Below are 12,584 nucleotides of genomic sequence, written 5' to 3'. Positions count from 1 at the left end.
GTTTCTGGGAGTGGGGCATCAGGTGGATCAATAACCCCAAAAAGTTACCAGAACCAACCTGTGCTCAGCTGTTTGCTTTTCCTCACAGGCCAAGCATAAACGTTACTTTGGTCACTCTGCTCATGTGACGAATATCCGTTTCTCTTACGATGACAAGTATGTGGTCAGCACCGGAGGGGACGACTGCAGGTTGTACTGGATTAATTTGGTTGGCTCCTCGGGCTGGGTTCTGCTTAGTTGGGGTGTCCTCTGGGCCAGGCTCTGCCAGGGACACAGGAGGGGTCTGATATGGAACAATAAAAAGGAAACTTCACAAGTTTTTGAGGGGAAGACAAAAACTTCCTACTATATTCTGTTGTTGGGGTTCTTAACAAATTTTGACAGGCCTGTGTCCCCTCTAGGGCTATCCTGGGATTGGCTGAGTTCAGGTCATATGAAAGCTATTCTGAACATTGCTGGGGGTGAAGGGCAAAGGGGTAAGAAATCTGGAATGGCTAACTCCAGTTGAAACAATCTCTGAGAAGCAGGTTAAATCAACCTTCTTCCGTGTATCCTTCAGAATTGCCAATCTGTGTTAATGTCTTTCAGATGCATCATTATAGCCTAGCTTAATGATGCTAATAATATCTTATTAAGCTTAAAGATGCTAGTAACACCGAGCCTTTCGTGGCACTAAGAAACAATGGAGGCAAATGAGTTGCCAGGAAGTGCGGGAGACACCAAGGTTTAGGGCCAGTCTGTAGTCCAACAAAGAGCCAAGGCAACTTTTGACCTTGAGGTGAAATACTCAGGTTATTTGGCATGAAGCATGGTTTAGAAACCATTGTTTTAGCAGAAAGGAACCCTACCAACCTGACCCATATGTCTGCAGGTAGGAGAGGGTTTCTTAGCATACGAAGAGGACAGGACTAGGTCATTCTATAACTCAATTTCAACATATTTAAAGGTTTTATTACATTACCAAATATTGTTTTTGTTTAATAAAACCTGAGCTTACACATGTACATGTACAGGTACAAAATTAATTTTAAGCCATTACTAATAAATTTTGACATTTTTAGTGGTCTGAGTAATTTGTAAGAGAGGCACCGTTGAGCCACGCGGTGCGCTGTGATGACCGCCTGTTGAGCCACCTCCAGCTCACTGCACTAGCTACTGCGGGGATTATTGCTTGGGGTGGTACTTACGCCAATTCCTTTGGAAAAATGAGTACCAGCCAAACAGAATAAGCTGGGAAGAAGAGACCTAAATGAACTGGCCAGCCTGGCGCAGGAAATACAAGGTGACTTCTGTTTACAAACAAGACTTAAAAGTGACTTAAAAACATAAGGCCTAAGGACATGGTGTATAACATGTAAAAAGAGCTTCATTCAAACACTGATAAACGGTCTTCAATAACAGGACAGACAGTGTAAGTTGGGCTGCCAAAAGTCCCCAGTGACTTCATTCTGCACAAATGCTCAAGGTAGCAAAGGGAATCTAAGGAGATACACATCAAAGAACTCTAAAAAAGAACACCAGACATGGTGGCTCACATCTATAATCCTCCAACTATATAGTAAAACCCTATCCCAAAAGACCTTTTAAAAAAACAAAAACAAACAAACAAAAAAACAAAAACAAAGCAGTGATTGGAAAAGAGTAGGCTAGAACGGTGGCAATGGCTTTACACTTCTCAGTCTCTTACACCTGGCAGCGTTATAGGATCTGACCACACAAATGTCCGGTTTGCCTTTCAGTGTGTTTGTATGGCGATGTCTGTAAACGCTGGAACCCGTGCACTATGGCTGCTTTTCCCAAGCTCCCTACAGGCAGTGCAGGGCCACCTCCTCGATGCCAACTGCTACGGGACACACAAGCTCTGAACGCTAGTGATGTTGTAGGACTCTCACAATCTGAACTTTGCAAGATGGTGATGCTAAGAAGGACAGTAAATTCTTACAAATATTAAGACTGTTTGCTTCTGTTCTGGAGACTAAAACCTATATTAACGACAAAATTGGGATGATGTAGCCCACTGATAAAATTTACATCTTCAATTACCCTAACCAATATGTAGCTTTTAATTTGCATTAAGACTTTTACAAAGGTGTTTTGCTATTCTGTTTCTATGTATTTCAAGAATGTTCATTGGACAAAATATAAGTTGAAAGCACTTAAGTACAGAAATACCGGTTTGCCACATTTAGCTTTCAAAACCAAATGAGCCATGTATAAACAAGTTTAAAATTTTTTCTAAAGTTTCATTTGCAGTTTTATATCCATTAAGTGCCTTCACAGTTCCCAGTTGTGTGTGCTGCTGCCTCCCCTCCCACGTCGTCTCCTTCCTTCACGTGGTGCTAAAACCTCAAAACTGAGGAGGCTATGGGATTAGCAGAGTCATCATCACTCTGTCCTGCTCTGGAAAGCAGTTATAAGGTGAGCAGCAAAGAGAGGCCAGTTCTACAGGAAGCAGCATGGATTTTATGTTAGCGTCAGATTCCTCAACGTAACCTGTCACCCCCAAATAAAACAGCTTCTACAACATGTGGCGGGGAGAGCTCCAATGTGACCCGTGGGCTAACCTGTCTTGCTGTTCATTCACACCCTCTTGGGTAGGGCCGGCTTGGCTCTGTTCATTTCAGATGATTAATGCAGGGTAAGTTCAGATTTTTAAAAGCCTCTTGAACATATTCCCTACTATAAGGAGTATTTGAGTTTCTCCAGTCAGTTGTAGGACAGAATGTGACTTGAAGGCTATTAGGAGAAAGGCCCTCACTAAGTTCTGTTACACAGAGGGCACTCACTGGAAGACCGCTGGTGGGCCCTGGGAGTCCTCAGTACACACCACTGAGTCCTTCCAGTCTGCACTAAAATTCTAGACCTTGAGTTCCTAGCTATCTCAAGTTGCCAATTTAGAAGAAAGGCTGAAATAAGCATTTTGAGTTAAAGAATAGATTACTAACATTTATCACAGAAGTGCTTCAGCATTCTAAAAGGATTAGATTACACATTAAGCTATTTTACACACCAATTAATTAATGCCTTACATTAACACACTAGCAGGTTGCTGGGTCCTCAGTAGAGCCCTATGCAGCCCTGATTCTGTTTTCTGTATCTAGTGATGAGTGGTAACCGTGTCTGCTTCTCTTGTACTACTGACATTTCATTCAGACAGATCTTGCATTATGTAACCATGTGGATGAACAACCGACTAATCAATGATATATGTACGTATATATTTGAAGAGCAATAGTGTCTGTTATAAAGGCTTTGGAAGTCTTATTTGTAAGATTTATATGGTATAATTTTATGTATATTCATAAATCTTGCACTGTATTCTGTTAAAATATTGGTGCATGAGTTTATTTTCAAAGTATAAAATAATTTAAAATCTTTTGTTATGGGTCAAATAAATCTCACTATGTAAATATATTCTTTGTTCTTAAGCTGTTTCATGAACTAAAACATTTCTAAAAGCATGTTACCATGTGTACACTCTCTAAGCCCAGAACCATGTTTTTGCTGTGCATTCATGAAACTAAAACACTAAACACAAACGTAAGTCTATAAGCTTTATTGATACTTTGCTTTTACAGTTCACAATGCATTCCACAGATAACTCAGTACAGCTTAAACCACAATGGTGTAAGTCTTCATTTTATGATTTCTTGCATAACAATGTTTGGTAACTGCAAACATTTGGAAGCATTAAATTCAGTCCAGAGTCTGTGACAAAATTAACTACACATATAGTAAGTCTTTGAAATGACGTTTATGTTGGAGTTCTATGTTTTCTTGAAAACAGGTGGTAGCGCTGGTAACAAATACATTCTCTTCTTCGTTTATGTGTTTTGGGACTACACTGTATAACCAATGACTCAGAGGTCAAGCACTGTGGGGCAGCTGCAAGGTTAAAGATCTAAGCTTTGTGAAACACTATATATAATGTCTACATTTACTTATATTGGCAATATAACAGTAAATTCACAATACACCTAGCACACACCATAAAGACAGATTTTTGCACTCTGCTTTAGTAGTATGCTCATCTACACATTTCATTTCAGAAAAATCTGCATCAATTTTACACCAACCACAGTACACTGTGAAAAGGGTTTTCCCCGCCTCCAGATCTACCTTCTTTGCAACTTTCCAAATACAGCCAGACTACCTGCAACAGAATATAATACACAGCTTTCCCAGCATCCTTTATTCACCAAGTGCCTCATCTGGGGAAAAATGTATGACTACAATGAGACCATACACAGCAGCTTGCAACACTTAAGATGATAAAACACAGGAAGTCAAGACAGGTAATTTTTCTTCAAACAGTGCACTGCTAAAAATAAAGAGCTGAACAGCACGGCCACCAAGGGCTTACCCCTGACCCGCCCACCCCCGGAATCGAGTGAGTGTCCCCTTTAAAGGGAAACAGATGAACGGCTACTGTTTGGGGCCTTTTCATTCTGCTTTGCGCTTCAATCCAGGGATTTTTGCTTGGATTCTACGAATGAAAAGAAAAATGTCAAATTTGTTTTGTTTCCTACTTCTTTAAAAAAAAAAAAAAAAAAACACTATGCCGTACATTATTTAGAGAATCATAAAGCTAATTTTTCCACCTTTGCCTAATGTTTTAAAAAAGCTTTAAAAAGAGTTAATGGTGGCCTTGGAAGGCCAGAGCTCTGCGGGGCTGAGGACAGACACTGCAGGGTGCTGCGTGGCCTCGACCCTGGTGAGGAGGCCACAGGGAATGCTTACTTGGACACGGCATCCTTAATGCTCTTGTTTGCAAGTCCTAGATAATGATCTATCTGCACCTGAGAAAGATGATAAAAACGTTACAAAATTAACATTTCCAAAGACTATCAACCACTACTACATACCAACAAATTAGTCTTAAGACTAGCTCATTTTTCTAAGCCCTTTATAGTAAGAGTGAGCTCTATATTCTGCAGTCTCCAGAAATTACCTGATGCCGTTCATAAATAACAGGAATACTGAAGAGTGAGATCAGAGCTGAAAAAGTAAACACGCAGCTTTAAAATAATTAAAAAACAAACAAACAAACAAACAAAGACTGGTACCATGCTAGGAAAGCATCACCCCCTCATGCCCACGGTTATCAAGGGACCAGGCAGTACTCGAAAAGCCAACATAAACGGTCACAGTCCTGAGGCCTGGGAATGCTCCCCTTCTCCTGCATGTGCTGAGGAACCATGCTTAGCTTCAATCACATCACAGAGAGTTTATAAACTACAGTTGCCCCAATTTAAACTCAGGAGTTACCATTAGGTAAGACAGCTGTTAGCTGGAGTAGCCTTCAGGAGCTAACATAGCATTTCAATAAAACAGTATTAATATCAGCTACTTAAAGACTTCACATTTATATTTTTTCTTAGAATAAAGATATTCTCTACAAAAATATCTCTAAGTGCTTCTCAATCTTTTTGTAGACTTACCTAAAATCAGTAGTGTCAAACCATTGAACAAGGCACCAATGTAAGTACACACCCACATCAACACTGCAAACTGTAATCAAACAAGAGCCCATGATAAGCAAAATTAAACTTTCCCCCCGAAAAGTATACATCTAGATGCCAGTCTAATAGGCACACACCTTGAAAACCAAGTAAACTCAGTCTTTATTGTCTTACTTCAGAGACCTAACGACCAGAAATGGGACTTGATCCACTTTCCTTAGAAGGCATGACAGAGCAGAACTGTTTTCTCCCAGAACAGAGAGCATGGGAAGGACACACTGCCCCTCCAGCTCTACTCACAGTCTAGCTTTTCAGCAATGGGAGAAAAGAAAGCACCATGAAATTAACTAGCATCTAAAGATGCTAGAAAAATACACAAACTGAGTAATTCAGACATCAAAATAGCAGCTACGATAGATAAGCAATGGAACAAAGAGTTTCAGGACCAAAATTTCAGTGCTCAGTGCGTCTAACACATGAGGGTTACAATTAATCCAGGGAGAACAACATCTCAACCTTCCAGATTATTATTTAATGTAATGGATGTAAACATTAATCAATGTAATTGATCACTATTGCTTTAACTGGCTTTACCAAATATTAGGCACTGGACATGACAAACTCTTTTATTCCTCTAATTCTGTCTATTCATAACCACAGCACATAGAAAAGGAAACCTGAAAGGTTTACTAAGTTGCCTGGTGTCCAACTAAAGCAATATAGATTTCACTGTTTCCTTCAGGGCCCAGATATCATAATAAATTAAACTGTACTTTAACTAAGCAGTGGTGGCGCAGGCCTTTGATCCCAGCACTTGGGAAGCAGAGGCAGGCAGATTTCTGAGTTCAAGGCCAGCATGGTCTACAGAGTGAGTTCCAGGATAGCCAGGGCTATACAGAGAAACTATGTCTCGAAAAACCAAAAAATAAAAAATAAGATAAAGCCCAGCATAGATGTTGTCCTCCAGTTTTTCTCTCACAAAGAGCATTTTGATCAAGCATAGCAAGCTTAGAAAGGGAAAAATACAAGGTGTATGGTTCAAAGAGTGAAGGGGCACAGGAAGTGGGATGTTCAAGGAGATAAAGAGATTAAGGGAATGGTGATCTCAGGGTGACCCCACACAGCTAAACTCATCCATTTGCAGTTGTGTGAGAGTCATAGACTGTTAGGGTGTTACTATGGCCGGGTTATCTTCATTTGGACATAAGGAGATATGACTATGTGTCAAACTGACAAGGGATGGATTGTGATGTCTGTTCCCCATTTCAAGTTTCTTCATCTAAGTCACAAACCAAGGTTATGCCTGGGTGTAGATCTCCAAAAAGAATTTCTCAGTCTGAAGAGACCAGCTGTCACGTTGCAGAAAGTAAATTCTCATGTAGCAGAGCCCCATTCACCCGGAAGACCCTCCCCTGTAGGGTGTGCACCTGAATGATGATGTGTTTATCTGTCACATTTAAAGGAAGAGAAGACAGTCTGTCTTACACTTGTGCCAAGGCAGACTCAGACCTCCTCAGGTTCACTCTGTATGCTGATAGCATGAACATCTGAAGACTGAAATCAACCCACTTTTCTTCAGCTTTGGGTTTTTAAATCCACAATCAAAAACAAAGTTGTCTTCTCAATTTCTTTCTTAAAGTACTCCCTTAAGGAGAAAAAGTGTCAAGCTATAGTTCTCATACAAATCTAAACACAGGACACTGAATTTTCAAACCTAAATTTACATTGATGTGATTTCATTTCATCTTCATGAACTTTATATTGCCAATCTTTCTGATATATAGAAATGAAAAGTAAAATAAACTTACCTTCAGGGAATCAACTAAATCATCAACTAAGAAGAGGCGCCTCAGTTCTTTTATTGTGCTGTTCACATGACCCAGAGCAGAATTACTATATTTCTGAACCAATTCCTCTGATACAGCAACTTCAGATTCCAAATATGCCCTAAAAGAAAAAAGAAAAAAGAAAAAAAAAAAACCAGTCCTCAACTGACACTGATTTCCATGTTAAACACCAATCACGGCTATATAAAAAGAAATTAATAGAGTATAACAATCTACTATAAAGGCCTACTCTTATTATAAAAATACAAAGTAAGCCGGCTGTGATGGCTCATGCTTATAATCCCAGCACTTGAAGCTCAGACAGAAGGATTGTTACTAATTATTTCCTGAGTCTTATTAGGGTCTGCTAAAAGATCCTACTAATTTCCATATTCTCTTTATAGAAAAATGTCAAAAATGTTAATTACTAGCATGTAAAAAGGCTACTTAAAGTACAGTGGCAATACCAATAAAGGATAATAGTCTCTATTTTCATGATCTCGTGAATGCTGAAGTGTTATATTTAATGGGAAGTGTTATATTTAACAAGATAATAATTTGGGGAAGATCATTTGATTATTTCAAAGATAACATTCACCATACCTAAACTAACCCTATTTCCTCACAGTGTCCTCTGAAACAATCCCTATCTCAGACTCCTACCTGTGCAGTACGCCAGGTATGTCTCCTGATCACTCTTGTTAAGTATTTGTTATTATTTGCATACTGAGATAGTCTTATCAGTTCGCAAACCTGTTTTCTTTTCATCAAAGACAGATTAGCCTATCTGAGCTTCCTAGCATAGCAGGGTAAGTTGAGCTCAGGTGGGCATTAGAATATTGGCTACTTTCTAGCTAAACTTGCAAAAAAAGCATTTCAATTCTCTGGGTCACATTTCCAATTCTATAAATTAGATAAAGAATCATGTCCAGTTCAAGCACTGCTACTCTATTCCAGCAGAGAGCATACCTAATTTTGGTCACCTTTCCTCTGCTCCCTATGTTAAAGCTAGAGATAATTTATGAGTCATTTTAAAACTTTTTTTTTTTAAACCATAATGCCTTGGTCGTCATGCCATTTTCCTAAAGCAAAGGTCACGTCTTCCTGTGCTGACAACCATGAACTAGCTACCTCTCAGACCCCAGCCCGACATGAAGACTGGGCAGACCCACGTCCTGAGACCCAGTAATCTACCACTCTGCTATACTCCATGACCACGTCCAGCTCTGAATGCACACAGCATCACTTTCCCATCCAAGCAAAAGACTGTTAGAACAACAGCAGGAAATACTGGGATACCAATGTTATTCATAAATATCAAATTAAAACATCCGAAGAGGAAGTTACTTATGCAGTTTTTTTATGGGTATATGTGGGCCCATGTGAAGCCCATTATTTTTGGCAAGGCTGGTCAGTAAGTTTTCAGGATCCACTTGTTTTTGACTCCAATATTTGGATTATAGACATCCATAGCAGTGACCAGTTTTATGTGGTACTCTGGCCCTCCTGTTTCTACAAGTCTTACCCACAAAGCCATCTTCTGAGCCTTGTCTATACAATTCCTAGAAATATTAAAAAAAAAAACTGGCTAGTTCTTTGAGAGCATCCTGCATCAGTGTCACCTGGTAGACATCTGTATGACAAATATAACACACTTCTCATCACTGTTCCCACTTACCACTGTATAATTTCATCTGCACTAGTATGACTAGGCAACTAAAGAGCTACTCAACAGGCCTAAACTGGCATGTCAGCTGAATTTGTAAAAGACTGTAAATGCCTTTATGAAAAAAGTGTGTCTAAAAAGAAATTAAAAACAAAACTGGTAGTCTTTTCAAAAATTCTTTAAAACTAAATGATATATAAAATTAATACTGTGGATAAATTAGAAGTTTACAACATTTTCATGTATTTCATTACAACTGCTTTGAAATCATATTTGTCAGTGGTTCCTAGCATAAGACTGTCATTGGAAGCTTCAATTGGAAGTTACTAAAATCCACACCTCACCTCTATATCTAAAGCCCTGAGAAGCTGAGGCAGATGTAGGCAAGGACATGTACTAGGGAAGGCAATGGGAAAGGTATATAGCATTAGAGAATATTAAATGCAAACAGTAAAAATATCTACTAATAAATATTAAGTCCAGTCTACCATAAGAGATCTCAAAGTAAGCAACAAAGACATCACACAACTACAATCCTACAGACAGGAGATGAAGTCTTAACAGTAGTAACACTGTTGCCTCATTTTTCACACATCTCACCTGAATGGGTGGCCTTCATCTGATTTCTGGATAGCCTGGATCACACCCTTATATATCCTAAAGCTGATTGTCACAGAGAGCAGTGCCAAGGCAATGTAGGCCGTCACACTCACAATGCTGAACACTGTCAGAGACAGCAGCAGGAATAAGCTGGCACCAAACACCACTCCAGTCTTCTTAATGTCTCTCCAGTAGAGGAGGTCAACAACTAGAAGTTCAAAGAAGAAGTCTGAAATTAGAATGCTTTCTTAACCATTTGGATCTAGCACATTTACATGTTCTATATGGAAGAAACAAACCTAAAGCATCAAACCCAGTATATGCTACCTATCAGTAAAATGCTAAGTTTGTACTTTTCCCGTAGTCCTTCTTTTGAACCAACCTCTACCTGAGTGACCAAATCATTCTCGCTACACATTACCCTTACACTTCTTAGGCCTAGCAGAGATCACTTAAAATCATCTTGAGACATCTCTTTTCTTCATACTATGCATGATATTCAAATTACAGAGAAATAGTATATATTGAATACTGAAATAGTAAGACATAAGTATAGAAAATCAAATTTTTTAAAAAGTTGAGGGGCTGGAGAGATGGCGCAGGGGTTAAGAGCAGAGGTCCTGGTTCAATTCCTAGCAACAACATGGTGACTCACAACCATCTGCAATGCTATCCGATGCCCTCTTCTGGTGTGTCTAAAGATAACAACAGTGTACTCATATACATAAAATAAGCAAATAAATCCTTATGTAAATAAATAATTTAGTTAAAACAAAGAGAATAAAATAAAAATCTAAAAAAAAAATGTGAAAATTTGAAATACTAACAGCTGAAAATCTAAGATTTACAGTTTGGCTTTTAGAAGCTCTCCTTTGAAAATCCTAAAATGGTATCTTAGCCAATACTAACTGAAGTGACCTGCTGTAAAAGGCGGAGGGGGAATAGCATTCAGACATTTACAAAACTAATTTCCTTCAACAGAAGAAAAAAGTCATAAATATTGCAGGGGACAAAAAAAAAAAAAAAAAAAAAAACCAAGACATCCCCCTCCCACCTTACACACTACAATACCCCATCCAATTTAGCATGTCATCTTTTAGCCACTGGAAACAAAGCTACTGCAAGGCTCAAATAACCATTGGCTTATAGTCTCAAGATCAGATTAGTCGGGCGGTGGTGGCAAAGGCCTTTAATCCCAACACTTGGGAGGCAGAGGCGGGCAGATTTCTGAGTTCGAGGCCTGGTCTACAGAGTGTGTTCCAGGACAGCCAGAGCTACACAGAGAAACCCTGTCTCAGAAAACAAAAACAACTCCCCCCCCCCCAAACCAACCAACCAAACAAAAAGATCAGATTATATTCAAAAGTGCACAGAAGGACTCTTTGACACACTACACAGGATTCACCTCTCTAGATAGTGAACAACCAGGAGCAGCAAAACAAAGCAAAACTCCACACACTTTATGGTAAAATAAACAGGATTATACTCAGTCGAACTTTTTAATTCCTGCTAATTTTAAGATAAAGGAAGTAACATCTTTAAGACACACTTTAAAGGGATGCTTTGGTTTTGATCCCCAGAACTCCTAGATGAGCATGGCTTCCAATTATCACTGGAAGAAAATTATGTAAACTATAAAACACTAAGGACTATTACAAAGGTGTAATTCCCCTGAGTATCTATCTTAAGCACTTAGTAAGTGGGGCTAGAAGTATAGCTTACCAGTTGGGTATGTGCCTAGCATGTTCTGTTGACTGTTTTCACACTTTGATTTTAGGCCTCCATCCATAATACCTACATCAGTTCTGATGTGTGCGACTTGTTCCTACCAATGCATCTGAGGACTCACCAGACCTTGAAATAGCCTAATCTGTGCTGTCAAAATGATACTGTGAATAAGATCACAGTCAACGTCAACAGTTCTGACATTGAGCTAGGCATGATAATGGCATTCTAGCACCTATTTCAAGTGTCAGGCTAACCAGACTAAAAGCACAAGTGCCAGACCAGCCAGGTATACAGAACAAGATCATAACTCAAAGTCAGAAAGTAAGCCTGCTGAAATGAGCAGAAAGCTGGGAAATGTACTTTTAAGGCTCTTTTCAATTCTAAAATGCAAAAGTATCTTTTCTAGGACTACATGACTTATAGAAAACAGTCAGTAAAGTTTTTAAAGTATTTTAAGTATTAGGTAGTACTAGGAACTCAAGAATGGGACAAAGAAGCTGAAAGAAATTTAAAAACTCTGAAACAGAGGAATCCAACTGCCATTAAGAAGCCAGGGGTTCTGGAGAAATGATTCAGCGGTTTAAGAATACTGGCTGCTCTTCCAGAGGTACTGATTCAATTCCCAGCAACCACATGGTGACTCACAACCATCTGTAATGGGATCCATCCAATGCCCTCTTCTGGTGTGTCTGAAGAGAGCAACGGTGCATTCATTGATAAGAAAAAGAAGAAGAAGCTGGGGACACTGACAGGGCCCACATCTTCCTGAAGCTCTAATAATAATGTTATCTATCCCCCTTGGAAATGCAAGGAAGGTAGGGAGTGACACGACATAGGCAGTAGCAGCAGCATATTCCTGTGAGGTTCCCTTGTGTGCGCAACAGTGGGTTATATAAGCCCGGACTCAAAGCTCCAGAGCTGGGTGACCTAGACTCCAGCAGCAGCACAGAATTACTAGCAATGCAACCTCGGGCCAAGTCAGCCCCTTCTACACTTACAGCCTCATCATTAAACTATATAAAAATAGAAATTGTCTCACTGAGACAGGATTCATTAAGTGAGGAAAATTAATTGAGATTTTCTATCAATAAGATGATAAAGTATTTGATATAGGACTCAGGATTGTTATTAGTTATGTTACTAATACTGAAAAAAAAAACCAACACCTTTATTTCCAGGTACTTAAGTACCTGGAAAACTTAAGAGGCAAAGACATAAAAAGGGAAAACCTCAACATAATGATAAAGTTATTGACCTGAACTATGATGTTACACATAAACATGTCACTTTAAAACCCACACA

The 12,584-nt window shown here is 39.2% G+C and overlaps 2 protein-coding genes across 7 annotated transcripts in view; one reads left to right on the top strand and one right to left on the bottom strand.

Moving 5' to 3' along the window:
* Nucleotides 1–3,505, top strand: part of Eml6 (EMAP like 6) — a 325,012-nt gene extending 321,507 nt beyond the window's left edge. The window contains exons 41-42 of the mRNA XM_052198122.1: nucleotides 89–189; nucleotides 1,740–3,505. Of these exons, the coding sequence (XP_052054082.1) occupies nucleotides 89–189; nucleotides 1,740–1,764 (126 nt within the window). The 3' untranslated portion in view covers nucleotides 1,765–3,505. The remainder of the gene's footprint in view (nucleotides 1–88; nucleotides 190–1,739) is intronic.
* A 36-nt stretch (nucleotides 3,506–3,541) lies between these two features.
* The window catches only part of Rtn4 (reticulon 4), a 48,674-nt gene continuing 39,631 nt past the window's right edge, over nucleotides 3,542–12,584 (bottom strand). For all 6 annotated transcript variants that reach the window (XM_052198123.1, XM_052198124.1, XM_052198125.1 and 3 more), the window contains 6 exons: nucleotides 9,555–9,762; nucleotides 7,271–7,409; nucleotides 5,442–5,511; nucleotides 4,952–4,998; nucleotides 4,741–4,799; nucleotides 3,542–4,486 (listed from right to left, as the gene is read on the bottom strand). In XM_052198123.1, the coding sequence (XP_052054083.1) occupies nucleotides 4,444–4,486; nucleotides 4,741–4,799; nucleotides 4,952–4,998; nucleotides 5,442–5,511; nucleotides 7,271–7,409; nucleotides 9,555–9,762 (566 nt within the window). In that variant the 3' untranslated portion in view covers nucleotides 3,542–4,443. The remainder of the gene's footprint in view (nucleotides 4,487–4,740; nucleotides 4,800–4,951; nucleotides 4,999–5,441; nucleotides 5,512–7,270; nucleotides 7,410–9,554; nucleotides 9,763–12,584) is intronic.

The sequence above is a fragment of the Apodemus sylvaticus genome, chromosome 11 (genome assembly GCF_947179515.1).
Source record: "Apodemus sylvaticus chromosome 11, mApoSyl1.1, whole genome shotgun sequence".
Taxonomy (NCBI): Eukaryota; Metazoa; Chordata; class Mammalia; order Rodentia; family Muridae; genus Apodemus; species Apodemus sylvaticus.
Note: the sequence above shows the minus strand (reverse complement) of the source record. Positions and strands in the feature narration are given on the sequence as shown.